The following is an 18,793-nucleotide window of genomic DNA, read 5'->3' as shown; positions in this document are numbered from 1 at the left end:
GTTGGTGAGATTCATCCATGTTCGTAGCCTGTGTTGGTGCTTCATTCTTTTTCACGACTGAATCATATTCCATTGTATGGAGATATAGATATATATCTATATATGTGACATTTGTTTATTCATTCCTTAGTTGATGGATATTTGAGACATTTCCACATTTGTGGAATAGTGCGTTGTGAACTGTGCTTTGAACAGCCTTGGGTCACTTTTTGTCTGAGCGCCTGTTCTCAGCTCTTCTGGGTGTGTGCGCAGGAGTGGAATGGCTGGATCATCGTGTTCCGTTCTTTGAGGAGCTGCCATGTTGTTTTCGACAGAGGCTGTACCATTTTGCATTCCCACCAACAGTGTAAAAGGGGTCCAGTTTCTCCACATCCTTGCCAGCACTTGTTTGTTGTTTTGGCCATGCCATTCAGCAGGAGGGCTCTTAGTTCCCTGACCAAGGATTGAACCCTCACCCCCTACAGTGGAAGCTTGTAGACTTAAACACTGGACTGCCAGGGAATTCCCCCTCCCCAACACTTGTTATTTTTCAGTTTTCTGAATAATAGCCAACCCAGTAGATGTGAAATATCAATATCCTCAGATATGCAGATGACACCATCCTTATGGCAGAAAGTGAAGAGGTACTAAAAAGCCTCTTGATGAAAGTAAAAGAGAAGAGTGAAAAAGTTGGCTTAAAGCTCAACATTCAGAAAACTAAGATCATGGTATCTGGTCCCATATATATCTTCATGGGAAATAGATGGGGAAACAGTGGAAACAGTGTCAGACTTTATTTTTTTGGGAAGACGCTTACTCCTTGGAAGGAAAGTTATGACCAACCTAGATAGCATATTAAAAAGCAGAGATATTACTTTGCCAACAAAGGTCTGTCTAGTCAAGGCTATGGTTTTTCCAGTAGTCATGTATGGATGTGAGAGTTGGACTGTGAAGAAAGCTGAGCGCCGAAGAATTGATGCTTTTGAACTGTGGTGTTGGAGAAGACTCTTCAGAGTCCCCTGGACTACAAGGAGATCCAATCAGTCCATCTAAAAGAGACCAGTCCTGGGTGTTCATTGGAAGGATTGATGCTGAGACTGAAACTCCTATACTTTGGCCACCTTATACAAAGAGTTAACTCGTTGGAAAAGACCCTGATGCTCGGAGGGATTGGGGGCAGGAGGAGAAGGGGCCGACAGAGGATGAGATGGCTGGATGGCATCACCAACTCAATACACATGAGTTTGGGTAAACTCTGGGAGTTGGTGATGGACAGGGAGGCCTGGCGTGCTGCGATTCATGGGGTCGCAAAGAGTCGGACACGACTGAGCGACTGAACTGAACTGAGTAGATGTGAAGTGGTATCTTCTTGTGGTTTTGATTGCATGTATTGGAGAAGGAAATAAATACACTGGCAACCCACTCCAGTATCCTTGCCTGGAGAATTCCATGGACAGAGGAGCCTGGCAGGCTATAGTCTATGGGGTCGCAAAATTTGAGCAACACAGACACAACTGAGCAACTAACACTTTCACTTTCGTTCTTACACCCATCTCATCTGAAATATATCCCAAGTGGTGTACTTCTTTGGAGAGCAGAAAAAAGGTGGAGGTGACCTTGAGAAGGGAAGAAAAAGTGTGGGAATAAGTTACCCACGGTGGCTCCTGATGGAAGGGTTGCGAGGCCTGAGTCAACAGTCAAAGTCTCTCCTTTGTGGTTCATAAGATTTGTACCTCCAGTGAGGTCACTGGAACAAGAGAGATGCTAAGTTCTAGTTCTTAATCTTAAACCTATTTTGAAAAAATTTGCTTTTGGCCGCACTGGGTCTTTGTTGCTGTGTTTGGGCTTCCTTTAGCTGTGGCGAGCAGGGGTGATTCTTCATTGCAGAGCATGGGCACTAGGCACACAGGCTTCAGTGGCTGCAGGACGTGGGCTCAGTGGTTGTGGCGCATGGGCTTAGTTGCTTCTTGGCATGTAGTATCTTCCCAGAGCAGGGGTTGAACCCTGTCCCCTGCATTAGCAGGTAGATTCTTATCCACTGGACCACCAGAGAAGTCCTCTTCACCTCATTTCATAGCTCAAACTTCTAGCTAATTATTTAGGTTCCTTTTACTATGGGGTTACTCTGGCCCATGAACTTATCCTGGTAACTTGACATGTGATCTACCCACCTGCCAAGTTCTGTGACACTCAAAGGAGCCTGCACGTGATTCTAGTGTAAGTTACTAATGTTCTAAGTCTGAAGTGAGAGATTGCTTCCATACATCCTCCCCTTGCTGTGTAAGTTCATCTCGGGAAGACCATCCTTGAGGGGTGAGACTCCCAGCCTAGATCCCCTGGCATTTTTTTTGTTTGTTTAGGCATCCAGCAAGCACAACCTGGGCACCCTCAGAAAGGACTTCAGGACAAGACCTGCTGGCCAGGAGCTGAGAAATGTCTTCCTCTCTTGCAGGGAGAATGCTGTCGAACTGCTTGATTCATTAGTACAAGTGACTCATGTTGCAATGAGAGGCAACTCCGATTACAACGATCTCAGTGATGGCTGGCTTGAAATAATACGTAAGTCAAAGCTGCACGCGTGTAAAAGATGTACCTCGGTCGCTGTGACTATATAGTGTCAGATGTGGTATTAAAGCCTGACTCAGCAGCCGTCTTTCTTTGCTGTGCCCAACAGACATTTGTTTAGAGGTTAGCTCTCCAGATAGGAGGCGTTTCATGTCTTTTGCCTCTTATTCACAATGGCTTTTTTTTTTTTAAAGAGGAAATCTACAGGAAGTTCAAATTGCCCAGTTGTTTTACAATCTAACGGTCTTTGGAAAAGGAAGTCTTAATAAAATTTAAGGATTTTGAGTGCATGTCAGTCTGCATTCCTATTTTTGATTGCCAGCAATATGGACAGTTGAGAACTGGTTTTATAATTTACAAAAGCGATTTTGTTAACTTAAAAGGTGATAGAAAACATTGTGCTAAGTGAGAGAAGCTAGACACAAAGGAGCACATACTATAGGATTCCATTTATAATGCAGTGTCCAGAAAAGGCAAACCTATAGACACTGAAAGCAGATTAATGGTTGCCCAAGGCTCAGGCTGTTGGAAGGAAATGAAGGGTGATTGCTAGTGAGTATAGGAATTCTTTTGGCGGGGTGACTAAAATGTTCTAAAGTTGAATCTGCTGCTGGTTGCATAACTCTGTGAATATAATTGAATTGAATTATACATTTAAATTTGAGTAGGTGAACTATTTGGCATATCAGTAAAGCTATTAAAAATGAAAGAAATTAAGGTGTAACAGTGCTAATAATAGTGGAGTCACCGAGGCCAGATAAAAAGATTTGATGTTCCAGCGTCTTTGGTCAGAGGCATTTGCTCTGAGTGTTGGGGTCAGAGGGGTTTGGTGTGTGAAGAAGAGATATACTGCAGGGAGTACGTGGAACAGACTTAGCCCCGATGAGCCCGATTTCCACTCCAGTTACAGAGTGTCCATCTGGTCACTGAGCTGTGCCTCACAGGGGTGGTCTGAGGTCACAGTTTGTTGTGGCAGAGCTGGAGCTAAACCCAGGGTTCCCAGCTCTTCCTCTCCTCCCAGCCAGCAAGTCTGGTAGCATTGCTCTGATTTCTCAGGGAGTCTGGAATTCATAAGAGGCTTCCCAGGTGGCGCTAGTGGTAAATAATCCACCTGCTAATGCAGGAGATATAAGAGACTCTGGTTCGATCCCTCGGTGGAGAAGATCCCCTGGAGGAGGGCACAGCAACCCACTCCAGTACTCTTGCCTGGAGAGTCCCATGGACAGAGGAGCCCGGCGGGCTACAGTCCATGTGTGCATGCTAGGTTGCTTCAGTCCTGTTCGACTCTTTGCGACCCCATGGACTGTAGCCTGCCAGCCTTCTCAGTCCATGGGGTCACAAAGAGTCAGACATGACTGAAGTGACTGAGCATGCATGCTTGAGTGTATAAAGGCACTTTGAATAGAGAGAGAGCGTCTTTTCTTCCTCTCCTTCCTGGGATTGCCTCTTGGGGCCTGAACGAGCTATCTGATGCTGCGGCATCTGCTTTCTTAAGTCCCCTCCCGTCCCTGTGGATGCTGCTGGGAGTGCAAACCCTCCCCCTGCCCCCCGCACACCGAGTCCTGTCTTTACCCTTTCCACACCTTCGGAAGTCACTTCAGCTCATCAGGCTGGGATTCATACAAAGGACCAACCAGACACATGCCCCTGCACTTTCCCCACCCCTTGTGATTAGGGTCTGAATCATTACAACCCCCTCTGTCCTCTCCCCTGGGGGTGGCCAGGGATCACGTAATATGTACACCTGGCCGAGGTACTGCTGACCACTCTCTGACTCAGGCAGTGGGGTCTGGCCAGACACATGGTTTGCCTGTCCCACTTGTGCTCAAGACCCTAAGCCCAGAGTTAGATTCTCATTTGGAAACAGAACCCAGGGGTCGGGGCTTGTCAACTCCTTGTTAACCTGCCGGCCAGTGAGGTGGGCCGTGGAGGTGCCTGTGGGATGCAGGGAAGGGGTCAATAAAGCACCGGAGAAGTAAAAACCATGGGAAATTTCAAGACAGAAAGCCAGAGTTGGGAAGTCAGAGGTGATGGCATTGTGTTGCCCTCATGGTGGAAGCTGTTAGCTTGTGTTTTGTGTCTAAGCTGCAAGTCAGCCCTGGTCCTTGTTAATGAGCAGAAGAGGAACAGTGCTGAGCCCATGTATCAAGGAGAAGGAACCTGTTGGTGACAGCCTTCCGGATCCCTGAAGAAACAAAGAAATGCCCCCAGAGTGGCCCTAGGGCTTCACATCCTGCGACTGACCTTGCTGTTTCTTCTCCTCCCACCCCCGCAGAGGCCAGTTTTCGAGATGAATGATAATTCATCTCTTTTCCAGTTTTATCCTCTTCCATTTATATTACTGCTATGGCAGCACACCAGGAAATTGCTTTTGAACAGTTTAATCTGTAGTAACTAAAGTTGTTAGTATGGATTCTAAGTGTCTCACACAAGCTTTTATTAGAACAGTGACTACATAGACTAAGTCTCATGGCCTTTTACTGCAAGTCAATATTTCTGTTCAAACTCTGGGTAGATGTCAATGAGGAGCTTGGGAACTGAATCATGATATATGGTTTTATTAGGTGAGTCAAAGATTTTAAAGTTCCAGTGACTGAGTTAACATACAAGGGGACACTTTTCTTTAAGTATTTTTTTTAAATTATTTATTTGGCTATGCTGGGTGTTCTCATTGCGGTGGCTTCTCTTGTTGTGGAGCACGGGCTCTAGGGCGCTCGGGCTGCAGTAGCTGTGGCACGTGGGCTTAGCAGATGCGACTCACGGGCTCTAGAGCACAGGCTCAGTAGTTGTGGTGCATAGTTGCTCCGTAGTCTGTGGGATCTTCCTGGATCCGGGATTGAACATGCGTCTTCTGCATCGGCAGGCAGATTCTTTACCACTGAGCCACCAGGGAAGCCCAAGGAGACATTTTGAACACGAAAAGTGAAAGTGAAGTTGCTCAGTTGTGTCCAACTCTTTGCGACCCCATGGACTGTAGCCCACCAGACTCCTCCATCCATGGGATTTCCCAGGCAAGAGTGCTGGAGTGGGTTGCCATTTCCTTCTCCAGGGGATCTTCCCAACCCAAGGATCGAACCCAGGTCTCCCACATTGCAGGCAGGGAAGCCATGGGAGGCATATAACTAGAGCCTGTTAGAGATTAAAGGCTCAATCCTCTGATTCCTGCCTAATAATATTTCCAATCTGGGGGGTTACATTACAGTACTGTAGGAAAACTGAAACTAACTTCTTCTTTCCAAAATGAACGACTTAACATCTCTCCAGGTGCGGATGCCCTTGATGCAGACGCAGACCCACCCGACAGCAACGTGAGTGGCATCTGCCTGGACATTCCTGCGCAGCTGAACATCCGCATCCTCTTCTCGGATGCTGGAGCCGTGGAAGGGATGACTCAGCAGGAGATACTTGGCGTCGAGACGAGGTATGATGGCATCGAGGCTAACTGTGCATTCGCAGGGAAGTTTCCTCAAGAGGTGGCAAAGAAGAACACCAGCAACTTCAGGCTTATAGCAGATTAGCAAGTCCAGTGGAAAGAGGGTGCCTCGTTTCCCCATCTTTCTCAAAAATGGTCTAGGAAGACTTTCGTTGGTTCAGTTTCAGTCATGTGCTCCATTCTGAACCAGTCACTATGGCCAGGAGAGTAGGCAGATCTGATTGATGGGCACACTCCTAGGTTCAGGCGAGTCCCCTCTGGTCTGCTCAACTGAGAGTGGGAGAGGGTTAGTTCTGGGGAAAACTGGGGCACAATTACTAGAAGAAAGGCAAAGGGCTGCTGGGATAGGCAAAAAGGCAGCAATAACATAGAAAGCCCTCAAAAATCGTTAGCTACTGCTGCTGTTACTACTATTACACTGTTGTCTGAGACAAACAAGTGATAAAGCAAATGAACTTTAAAAGCACCAGAATGAAATGAGATGACGGGGGAGAGGAGAAGAAGCAGAACTGGCAAAATGCTGGTAGTTGTTGCAGCCTGTGATAGGTCCGCAAGGGTTCATTATACAGCTGTCTCAGCTTGTGTGTGCATTTGAAAATTTACACACTACAAAGGGGGAAAGGCAGCACCAGGAAAACGTGAACTGTGTGTAGGAGAAGCCCAGGTCATGTTGTTGTTGTGTCAGTTACCCAGTGTTCTTAGCAGACCGGAAGTGAGCAGGGGCTTTGTCGCCTGCGTGACCTTTCCCTCCCAGGTTCTCCTCCGTGACCTGGCAGTTCCAGTGTGGACTGACTTGTGAGGACAAGGCTGACCTCTTCCCCATCAGCGCATCGGTCCAGTTTATTAAGATACCCGCACAGTTACCCCGTCCCCTTACAAGGTAATCTGTTTGCTGACCTCAGTGACATGATCAGGAAGCAGAAAAATATATGTTCAAAACTAAGAAGTTTAGGGACCTCCCTGGCGATCTAGTGGTTGAGACTCCATGCTTCCACTGCAGGGGACATGAGTTTGATCCCTGGTGGGGGGAGTAAGATCCCACATGCCACGTAGTGCTGCTGAATAAGTAGAAAACAAACAAACGCTTCACTTCTTTAATCAAGTTTTAGATGAGGTTTTAAAAATAGCTTTCTTTATTTGTTTTTGGCTGTGCTGGGTCTTCACTGCTGCCCCTGGGGACTGTTTCTAGTTGCCGAGAGCAGGGCCTACTCTGCAGTCTTGGTTTGCGGGCATCTCATTGCAGTGACTTCCGTTGTCACAGAGCACAGGCTCTAGGCACGTGGGCTCAGTAGCTGCAGTTCTCGGGCTCTAGAGCACAGGCTCAGGAGCTGTGGCACACGGGCTTAATTGCTCCATGGCACATGGGACTTTCCCTGGTGAGGAGTTGAACCCACGTCTCCTGCACTGACAGATGGATTCTTTACCACTGGAGCCACCAGGGAAGCCCTTTAATGAGGTTTTGATGCAACTCATCAAAAGCATGTTTTGTTATAGCTATTATAACCTTCTAAAATGTTCTGTAGATTCCAGATCAATTTTACAGAGTACGACTGTAACAGAAATGAGGTTTGTTGGCCACAACTTCTGTATCCACTGACCCAATATTATCAAGGTAGGTAAAGCCCTTTTCTGAAATGTTTATCATTATGTTACGTTAATTAAAAAACTTTTGAAAAAAGTATAAATGTCACAGGAAAGTTAAAACGTATAGCAAAGTTTTAAAAAGAAAACATGTACTGATGTTGCCATTTAGAAATGATCACTCTTTATGTTTTGGCTTATTTCTACCTAGTTACCCAAAAAGTTAAGAAATAACAACATTCCTGGATATTCCTTGGTGGTCCAGGGGTTAAGACTTTCATTCACTGTAGAGGGCATGGGTTTGATCTCTGGATCCCTGATCAGGGAACTAAGATCCCACAGGCTGTATGGCTCAGCCAGGAATGCCCACAAGACCAAAAAAATGTTGCTTACACTGCTGTATTTAAAATGGATAACCAACAAGGTCCTACTGTACAGCACAGAGAAGGCTGCTCAATGTCATGTAGTAGCCTGGATGGGAGGGGAATTTAGGGGAGAATGGATACATCTATAGATGTATATATATGTATGTATGTATAGCTGAGTCCCTTTGCAATTCATCTGGAACTATCACAACATTATTAATAGGCTGTACCCCAATACAAAATAAAAAGTTTTAAAAAATAAAATAATGATGATGAAAATGACAAAAAAAAAAAGTTGTTTAGTTTGATTCATTGTCTTGCAGGAGAGCCTTACTCTCAGTGTGTTGCCAAGAGCTTACTACTGGTATCTTTCATCATATTAGCTGTATTCCTCAGTAACCCCTGGATCAGAATACACAAAGCGTAGAATTCAACTACCGTCTGACTTCTTACAGATCATCAGCTTCTACGTCAGGGATTTGTTGTCCTCCTGTGTGCCTCTCTGTAAAATCTTAATAAATGAAATGTTTTATTTTTATAGGAAATTTTATTAAGTGCTCCACAAATTAAATTCACATATGTAGCTATCCAGACGTTCAAAGCAATTCAGAGTGGGTGTTCTCACCGATGCACCAGAGTGAGCAAAATGCATGAGAGGGTCAACTGTGTCAATAAGTGTAATTAGGAACCTATTACAGATAAGTTTCATCACAGATTATGAAAGTCATAGGAGTTTTGGTCCAAATGTTATTCCTACCATAGAGAGTCAGTCTTGAATTTTTTATGTATTTCTGTTGAAATGATAAGTTTCCACTATTCCAAAGAAAGGATTAGACATGCATTAAAGTCTATTGCCTTAAAAAATATTCACAACCTCCGAGTTGAGAGTTATGTTTTATTTGGTGGGAATTTTTAGGACTTAAGCCCGGGAGACACCGTCTCGAATGATCCTGAGAGAATTGCTCTGAGGAGGTGAGGAGAGGAGTCACGTTATATAGAAGTTTTGCAACAAAGGGCAAGTAGTTTGAACATCAAAAGATTATTGTTAATTAAAACCAGATATCCCAAGTTAAGGGATTTTGCACTTTTCTGTATATGGGAAGTTGCAGGAGTCTGGGCCCACTGAAATCATTCCTTTCAAATGTACTTCAGCTAAATAGAGCCACTCTCCTGTATTTTTAGACTTCCTAGGTGACTCATTGGTAAAGAATCTACATGCTGATGCAGGAGACACAGGAGACAGGGTTTGATCCCTGGGTCGGGAAGATCCCCTGGAGTAGAAAGTGGCAAACCACTCCAGTATTCTTGCCTGGAAAGTTTCATGGATAGAGGAGCCTGGTGGGCTACAGTTTGCAGTCCACTTCTGCAAGAGTTGGACATGACTGAGCATGTGTGCACAGCCTGTGGTTTTGCACCCTGAGGTTGCTTTCCTCAGGGCTTACTGTAGGGAGTGGCCGTAGTCTGATGACTGCTAGATCGCAGGTGTTCTGCTCCTTCCTGAATTCCCTTAGGGCTCACCATCTCACTTTGGAGGGCTGCAATTGCTCATGGCTGTGATATCCTTCTCCAGGAGGTCTTTGATATGGCAGGAAATAGTCCATTTCTGAAGTCTTAAAAAGTGTGTATAATATGAAAATCCAAAAAAATGGATGAGGCAAGATGTAGGAGTTAGGAGAAAGGACCTAACGTAGGAGGTAAGTAAAACAAAACCAGGATTGAACACAAGCCCATGAAAAAATATGCCAATGACCTTGCATTTAGTAAAGGTAGGTCCCTAATATAGTCTTCAGTTTGCAAAAAATCCAAAATATGATTAGCTATAGGAATCATGGGGACTATTGATTAAAAAATAATCTGGCTTTCAATGAAGTACAGTTTTTCCTAGTTGAGTCTTGAGAGAAATTCCTCCTGGGGCCTCTTACAAAGGGACAGACAGCACGATGCAGCATGGGGAGGGGGCGCAGAGCGGCTGGCTCCAACCACAGCCATGTGGCCACATTGCCACCTCCAGTGAGGTTTCTTGGTGGGCCAGATAAATTTAGTCATTGTTTCAGATGGACTTTGTGCACTGTGGGTAAATGGAATTTTCTAAAGCAGTTCTCTTCTCTCTCTGAGTTCTGAGCATCTCTTGACATCCTGGTGCTATGTACAATGTGGTGTTGCATCTTTTTTTTTTTTTTTGTCCACACCATGTAGCTTGTGGGGTTTTATTTCCTCAACCAGGGATCAAACCCATGCACTACAAACTACTGTTTTGTAATACAGTGAGAAATGGAATATTTTGTGTCGTATCAGTAAACAAAGGATGTCACAGTGATCAGTGATTGCAGTGACTGGTGAGCTGTTCAGCCCCAAGGGAACTCAGGAAGGAAAGAATACCTGCCACCTAGAAGCTGTCAAGATTGTAGCCACTCCCTATGGTGGAGCCTTGAGGAACCTCAGAATATGATGTGAAATAGAGTGTTTCCTGCCATATCAGTAAATAAAGATGTCACAGTTAATAGCAGTTGCAGCCCTTCAGTGTGAGCTGTTGAGCCCTAAGGGAATTCAGGAAGATGAATACCTGCTATCTAACAGCCAAGACTGTAGCTGCTCCCTGTGGTGAGGCCAAGGAAGGGAAGCTCGGGATGTGAAAACAGGATACTGGCCCCAGATAGGTGAGATGCATATGAAAGGAATGGTTTCAGTGAGCCCAGACTCTTGCATCTTGCCATACATAGAAAATCACTAAATTCCTTAACTTCAGATATCTGTTTTTTCTTAATTAACAATAATCTTTCGATGTTCAGACTACCTTCCCCTTGTTGCAAACTTCTTTATAACCTGACTTCTCCCCCTGCTCCTCAGAACCGTTCTCTCAGGATTACTTGAGACACTGTCTCCTGGGCTTGAAGTCCTAAAAATTCCCACCAAATAAAACATAACTCTCCACTTTTAGGTTGTGAATACTTTTTTTTAAAGTCCTCAACATCATGGAAACACTGAATTTCTCCCCACTCTGCTGCACTCTTTCTTGGATGTGGATCTCTGTGGGTTGAGGTGATTACACCCCCTAGGAATTGAAAATTGTCTTTTATTAAAGCAAAGGAAATACCCAACTGACTGGTTCTTTGCAGTGATTCAGAGTCTTTCCCTGGCAGTTAGCATAACTAGGTCTGAGAAGTTAATGTGAAATTTCCAAATGACAGGGAATTTAGCCTGATTTTGTGGGCTTTGTTAGGGTGATTTTGCACTTGAGAAGGGAAAAACTCACTTTGACAGTGGAAGGGGATTAGGGTCGAGCAAACCCAGGTCTCCTACATTGTAGGCAGATTCTTTACAATTTGAGCTACAGGGAAGACCTTACTATATAGAGTTTATATGTTCATATATGCATTTGGGAAGTATTTACTGATCAACTACTGCCCTGAACCCTGGAGATACCAAGGCAATGTCCCCTGTCTGGTAGAATTGTTGACTGAAAAAAAAAAAAAAAAACTTCAACATAACTCTGAAAGTTGAGAGTTATGTTTTGTTTGGGGATCTTACTGAGGGCTATAGCTCAGGAAGGCAGCCTCTCAGATTGCTGTGAAACTGAAATGGTAAGGGAGAAGCCAGGATATACAAGAGTTTTTGTCGAAGGGGAAAAACCATGTAGCTGTACATCAAAAGATTACTGTAATCACAAAGAACAGCCACCCCAAGTTAATGATTTTTAGTGCTTTTGTTGACAAGTCCAAGCTCGCTCTGCTTGCCTCATGACAGGCCAGTAAATTGGAGACAAGGTGTTGAGGCAAGGAATATGACTTTTTGGAAAGCTGGCTGATAGAGGAGATGGCAGACTAATGTCTCAAAATAACCATCTTGTCCGGGTCTGGATGCCAGGTTCTTTTATAGACCAGAGAGAGAAGCCACGAGGAACTAAAGTCAAAAGACAGAATAGAGAAGGAAAAGCAATGAGGAAGTAAAGTAAAAAGGGCCATCAGGCTTGCAGTACATGTCCAGGACAGCCAGCCTCAGGAAGGCATGTGTTAATCTCTTTTTCTCACAGCCATTCACAGGTGCAAAGGGTCAGAGTCTCTCTTTGAGCTGAACAAAGGCACTTTAGTTTAACAGGCAGAGGCGCAGTGGTCCTCTGAGGCAGGCCATTTTGTATGATTATAACAACAGCAATGATAAGGCAAAGAAACAGTTGAAACATGGAGTCAGAATTGGTTCTTCTCTGCAACACTTTTCCACATGTGGCAAGGTGGAAGACTCTGGGTTGGTGGAAATTATTCCTTAGATATGCATCTTAACTATTTAGGACTGGTAACTTGTTTTTCTCCTTTCTGAATCCCCTCAGGATTAACCCTTGGGGGTGGCTGCAGTGGCTAATGGCTTGATGGCTGTGGCATCGTTGCTTACTGAAATGGCAGGTGATTTTTTTTTGTCCAGGAAGTTTTACATTCTACTGGGGGAAAATTGGCAATAAACATAGACAAGATAATGTCTGACAGTGGTAGGTGCTATGGAGAAAATAAAACAGGACTGCCTAGGGTGGGGTGGAGGGACGCTTCTGCTAGTGGTCAGGACCAGGCTCTTAGAAGCCGAGACATTTGAGCTGAGACTTGTAGGAGCTAATCTTGAGAAGGTCCTGGAGAAGGATGTTCTAGGCAGAGAGAAGGGAAGAGTTAGCAAGTTCAAGTGCACCAACCTGGAAAAAGAAGGCAGGTGGGTGGGTGGAGACTAGGGCTTGGGGAAGGCAGAGGTTAGACCAGGTGGTGTGTCTGCTGGCCCTGGTAAGCAGTTTGAACTTTATTCAGAACGAAGTGGGAGAAGTCAGAAGATTTTAAGTAAGCTCACATCCGATTTTCGTCTTGTTAGAGATCTCTGTAGCTGCTGTGTGCAGGATCCTAGCAAGAGCAGCCTGGCACCAGACCCTGCTTTGTCCGCACAGGGGCCAGGATCCCAGAAAAAACCACCACAGGGGGTGTGATTCCGTTGACAAGAAATATCTTGACAGACACATCTATGGAGAAAAGGTTGTTTAGTGGTTGTCGGGACCTAGGGGATAAGGGGACTGACTGTAGCTGAGCGGGAGAAATCTTTATGGAAACGTTCTCAAATTGATCCCGACACTGAACTCAGTAACTTTACTAAAAATCACAAAATTGTAATACTCTAGTCGGGTGAACTTTCTAGCATGTGAAATCAATAAAACTCCTCCTATAAAGCTGTGAACGGCAGAGAGAGGAGCAGCTTTTGGTCAGGCTGGGGCTGAGTTCGTGAATCCTCCGCATTGACGCAGAGTTAGTTAGCGCCAGTTGGCCCCGCAGCCACCCTCGGCCGCAATTCCCGGCGCCATTGGTCGGGCGGCGGGAGCGCGCGTGCGTGCGCGTGGGGGCGGAACCGGAACCGGCTGTCGCCGAGGGGGCGGGGCCTCGAGGGCGGCGTTGGTGGCGGCTGGAGCTGCGGCCGCGGTGGCTGGACTGGGGACAGCTGCTGTAGCCCGGAGCCCCATGGTTCGGAGCCGCGGCCAGGCCGCAGGAGAAGCTCGATCCCCTGGTCACCCCGGCTGACTGTGCGGGCCCGCGCAGCCCGGAGCCGCCGGCGCCCGTCGGGTCCCGCCGGGGGGCGCGGGCCGGTCCGCCATGGGGTCCCTGTTCCGGAGCGAGACCATGTGCCTGGCGCAACTCTTCCTGCAGTCCGGCACGGCCTACGAGTGCCTCAGCGTCCTGGGCGAGAAGGGCCTGGTCGAGTTCCGAGACGTGAGTGTCGCCCGGGAGATGCGGGCTGTCGCTCCGCGCCAAGCGGCCTCATTGCACCTTTCGCTCGGGCCTCCTCCTCCGCGGGCAGCAAGGGCGCCCATTTCCTAGACAGGGAAGCTGAGGTCCACTTTCCGGCCAGAGCTTCCGCAGAGCGGGGCCCGAGCCCAGGGTCGCCGGATGTCTGGTCCGCCGCCGCCCTGGCTGGGTTAGTTAGGAACGCTTGTCTTCATCAGCTCGGGTCGTGCCATCTGATGCTTCGGAGCCAGGCACTGGGCTAATTAAGCGGGAGAACAAATCTGTTAAGGCCTCTTGAAGCCCTTTTGGAACTTACGGAGGAGGGGAGGAATATTAAGTAATGATACGTAAACAGGAATACGTTTGCTGTACTGACAATAAAAGGGAATGGTGAGATGGTGCCCCCGGTAGGGGCGGTCAGGGAAGCCTCTCTGAGGAGGTGTCCTTGGGCTGAGACCTGAATGAGGAGTGAGCCAGTCCTGGGAAGTTCTGGGGGACACGGACCCAGGTGGAGGGAACAGGAAGAGCCAGGAACCTGAATTAGGAATGAACTTGGTGTAAACTCCCGGGCGGCGGGATTTTTTGTCGTTCACTCTGCCTTTTGATGTATTGATACATAGCACTACCTCGTACGGAATAGGAGTAAAGTCAGATTTTGTTGAAAGGGAGCTGTCCCCACAACAAGTAGTAATAAATACTTGTTTTATATATCTGTTTATTTGTTTTTTGTTTGGCTCCACCATGGACTGTCTACCCCTGGGGGTAAGAGTCTTGTTCATTCCTGATTCCTAAGTACAGCCCCTGGCTTTGTAGGCATTAATAGGCATGAATGAACAAGCTTGTATCAAGTGCTTGCTGAGTTTGGTGCTGGATGCAGGATGGACAAAGTCCCTGTGTTTTTGTTGCTCACAATCTGGGAGAGTTAACAAACACACTCTGATTATGAGCTGTAATAAGTGCCATGCAGGAAAAAACAGTGTGAAAAGGAGATTATGAAGCAGGACCTGGCTGATTAAGCTCGAAGTCACTTGAGTGAACACTTTATTTCTTGGGACCCACCTTTCATTGCCTTGGTTTCCCTTCATCTTTCTGAGGGTGCTTTAGTTTCAAGAGGGAACTCTTCTATGCAATATTTGGTATCAGCAATCCTTGGGTTGGTCCCCCAAGGCAATTGCAAGGTCAGAGAGAAACTCCTGAATGACAGGTGAGGCTACAGAGAGGGCCCAGCTTGTCCTGGTTCTTGGAGCCACTTGGGCTTCAGCACATGATGCCCACTTTGCTGTCAGGGGTTGTGCTGAACTGTGAATAAGGAGCCCCAGAGAGATTCAGTGAAGAGTTGTTTGAGAAACAGGCTCCCTTCTTTATAATAGATTTCTTCCATCCTGTTAGTCCTCAGGCCAAGAGACTTCAGTCAAGCTGAACAAATGCTCTAATTACTGTGAAGATTCAAGTTTTGTTGAATGCCATTACATTAGGTAGTAGAGGACACTTGCGATTCTTCTAAACTGAAAATCAGGGAAAGAAAAAGAAAATGCTGTTCATCTTTTTCAGAAGTGAAATAAAGTGGAAATGCTCACATGCTTGGTGTTCAGAGCTCAAGGGTGTATGTGTGTCTGTCTTCAGGATGACTGCCAAGCATCTAGAGCAGAGAGCTCCATCATACCTGACTTTCTGTTCTCTTCTGGAGTTTCTTACTGACTTTGTGCTCAACGGGTGGGATCACTGACGCCAGTCTTTTCTGGCTTGCGCAGGTGGGAGCTGTTCCCCCTTTTAGCGATCCTTCTAAGGGAAGAGAGGCAAGACCAGAGTTTCTGCAATGATAGCCAAAGAGAAGACCTGGAAAAGAAAGGTGATTCACCTCACCAGTAGGACTCAGCGAAGGGCAAGGCCGTCCCACTTTTCTAAGGGTCTGGAGTCTGGGGACAGTGTTTACCTTCTGTCTGTTAGGATCGCAGGTGTGGATACTGGTGAAAACAGCACTAGGCAGCCTGTGCAGGTTTTTCTAGATTAATTATTAGCCTTAAAATGAATCTGTGTTAAAATGTACTTCGTAGCATTAGCCTGGAATTAAGGTGCTGTTACCACGTAAAAAGAAAACAGAAGCTAAACTTCACACAAGAAACCACACAATAGGAAAAACCAGTTACCATGCTGTGTAAGCCGGCGAAGGCAGATATCATAGCCAGTCACGTGTGTGTTGTTGCCACAGAAATTTGCCTCTTCATGAAGATCCTACTATTTGTGGAACCCTGGTGTCCGATTTGAATTCACTAGTGTTTGATATTGAAGAAAAAGACATCAAAACTGAGAAGCCATGTCATTTATAGACAGCTTTTCATGGGTGGCTTCCTCTGCTCATTCTTAGTTCTTACCAGACAGAGGGTATCTGAATCACTAGGAACTCGAAAGTGGTGACTGGTTTGCATTAGTGTGACGTCCAGAAATGAGTGCACATGTGACAAACAGAAGTGAGAGGAGAATTTTTGCCTTTCTTCTGGTTCTTTATAGAAGTTTGGAAAACTGAACAAGAACTGAGGCTTTAGGGTAGATGTTCTCAGGTTGTTCAAGCAGCTGCATGCCACGCTGTTTGTAATTCTCTATTTTGAGAGTGCCCCATGCCATGTGGGCTTCCCTTGTGGCTCAGCTGTTGAAGAATCTGCCTGCAATGTGGGATACCTGGGTTCGATCTCTGGGTTTGAAAGATCCCCTGGATAAGGGAAAGGCTACCCACTCCAGTGTTCTGGCCTGCAGAATTCCACGGACTGTATAGTCCATGGGGTGGCAGAGAGTCCTACACGACTGAGCAACTTTCACTTTCCACCCCATATAACGCTGCGTGGAGTAAATGTAAAATTCTTGCCCCATGTGCCTTTCAATGTAAATAATTACTGTAATTTAAAAAGTCATAATGGTAGTATATGTCCATTGTGGGAAATTTGGAAAACCTAAGATAATTTCCATAATCCCATTAGCTAGAAATAAACACTTTACCATTTTGGTTAACATTGGCCAACATTATTTTTCTAATAATATTTTAAAAAGTACATGCATAGATATTTTTATATAATTGGAGCCACACTAATAATGTGTGCATGCGTGCGTGCTCATTCGTGTCTGACTCTGTCACCCCATGGACTGCAGCCTGCCAGGCTCCTCTGTCCATGGGATTTCCCAAGGAAGAATACTGGAGTGGGTCGCCATTTTCTCCTGCAGGGGATCTTCCTGACCCAGGTATCAGACCTGCGTCTCCTGTGTTGGCAGGTGGATTCTTTACCACTGTATCACTTGGGAAGCCCCACACTGATAATATGTTTAATCTCCTCTTCCCACACACAAGTTGTGATTAATTTCCTCATTTTATTAAATATTCTTTTGTAGTATTTTTTGTTGTTTTAAGCTTTGTATGATAAGATATTAAGTAGAGAGAAACAGTGAATTTGTATAAACCCATGTTGGGAATTCCCTAGTGGTCCAGTGGTTAGGACTTGGTGCTTTTACTACCAGGACCCCAGAAAGCCATATGGTGCAAAAAAGAAAAAAAAAGAAAACTCCCATCAGACAAGATCATTTTGAAGCAAATCCCAGATATATTATTTCATTCATAAATATTTCAAGAAGTACCTCTAAAAGGTAAGGACACTAAAAAGATACCATTATCACACCTTAAATTTTTAATAATAATTTCTTAATATAATCAAATACCTAGTCATTTAAAACATCACTTTTAACAAATGTATAGTAATCAATTATATTACTGACCCATAATTTTTATACAACTTTATTGATGTGTATCATAAAGTTCACCTGCTGCAAGTGTACAATTTGTTGGTTAGAAAATTTTTTGAGTACTGTGTCCGTTGCCACAAGCCAGTTTTAGAACATGACACCATCCCAGTAAGGTCCCTTATGCTCATTTACAGGTCATCCCCCTCCTCACTCTAAGACCCAGGCGGTCACTCATCTACTTTCTGCCTCTAGATTTTCCTTGCCTGGACATTTCATAGAAATGCAGTCACACAATCTGTGACCCTTCGTGTCTTCTTTCATTTGCATCGTTTCTGGGTGTCTTCTCCCTGATACTGATGTATTGGTTGTTTTTTCCCCCTCTTTTTACTGCTGGTCCGCGGTGTGGATGTAGACGGTGATCTGCTTGGTTGTTTTTCCCCCTCTGTTTACTGCTGGTCCGTGGTGTGGATGTAGACGGTGATCTCCTTGGTTGTTTTCCCCCCTCTGTTCACTGCTGGTCCGCGGTGTGGATGTAGACGGTGATCTCCTTAGCCGGTTTTCCACGGTCAGTAGTTTTTTCTCTATCCTTGAAGTTGATCCTTTTCATACGTTTTTGTCCGTATCCATAGTTTTTTCTTTGAGGTTTAATTTTCTGGATCGTTCTGGACTAGAGGATATTTTTCAGGCTTTTTTTTTTGGCGGGGGGGGGATCTTTTTTGGCTGAGCTGGGTCTTTACTGTGGTGCCTGCCCTCTCTAGTTGTGGTGAGTGGGCTTCTAGTTCCCCCGCCAGGGATCGAACCTGTGTCCCTTGCATTGGAAGGTAGATTCTTAAGCACTGGTTCACCAGGGAAGTCCCCAGGCTTTTTTGGATAACAGTTGCCAGATTGCTTTCCAGAAAAGATGTGTCAGTTTATACTCCCACTCAGTAGTATACAAGGATATGCTTTTCCCTTAAACCCTGACAGTCGTACTTTATTTATAAAATCGAAGTTATTTTTAAATTTTAGAAAATTCAGAGCAAAATTTTCATCCTTCTTCTCAGCTCAACCAGAATGTAAGTTCTTTCCAAAGAAAATTTGTTGGTGAGGTGAAGCGATGTGAAGAACTGGAGCGAATATTGGGTAAGTTTTTTTAAACAACTTAAATAATTATTTTGTATAATTGAATATATAAGCAAACCTTGTTCACTTTAGAAAAATTAGAAAATCTAGACACGTAGAAAAGAAAAAAGAAGTCATCTGTATTCTCCCCATGTAATCACTGTTATGTAGGTTTATAATATCGTTCCACACTTTTTACTGTTCATCTATAAAATTAAGGATTTACATATATAATAATCAGGTTATTTTGTTATTAGCTTTGTTTCTCATTGAATGATACTTTAACATCTTTTCATGTC

General features: G+C 45.2%; 2 protein-coding genes across 2 annotated transcripts in view; both read left to right on the top strand.

Annotated features, from left to right (window-relative positions):
- The window catches only part of TCTN2 (tectonic family member 2), a 28,603-nt gene extending 20,193 nt beyond the window's left edge, over window positions 1-8,410 (top strand). Inside the window, exons 14-18 of the mRNA XM_052654766.1 lie at window positions 2,432-2,538; window positions 5,809-5,965; window positions 6,732-6,857; window positions 7,501-7,589; window positions 8,247-8,410. Coding sequence (XP_052510726.1) covers window positions 2,432-2,538; window positions 5,809-5,965; window positions 6,732-6,857; window positions 7,501-7,589; window positions 8,247-8,350 — 583 coding nt within the window. The 3' untranslated portion in view covers window positions 8,351-8,410. The remainder of the gene's footprint in view (window positions 1-2,431; window positions 2,539-5,808; window positions 5,966-6,731; window positions 6,858-7,500; window positions 7,590-8,246) is intronic.
- A 5,125-nt stretch (window positions 8,411-13,535) lies between these two features.
- The window catches only part of ATP6V0A2 (ATPase H+ transporting V0 subunit a2), a 40,895-nt gene continuing 35,637 nt past the window's right edge, over window positions 13,536-18,793 (top strand). Inside the window, exons 1-2 of the mRNA XM_052655058.1 lie at window positions 13,536-13,652; window positions 18,437-18,515. Of these exons, the coding sequence (XP_052511018.1) occupies window positions 13,536-13,652; window positions 18,437-18,515 (196 nt within the window). The remainder of the gene's footprint in view (window positions 13,653-18,436; window positions 18,516-18,793) is intronic.

This window comes from Budorcas taxicolor, chromosome 17 (assembly GCF_023091745.1).
Source record: "Budorcas taxicolor isolate Tak-1 chromosome 17, Takin1.1, whole genome shotgun sequence".
Classification (NCBI taxonomy): Eukaryota; Metazoa; Chordata; class Mammalia; order Artiodactyla; family Bovidae; genus Budorcas; species Budorcas taxicolor.
The sequence above is the reverse complement of the archived record's forward strand: the minus strand, read 5'-3'. Positions and strand labels throughout refer to the sequence as shown.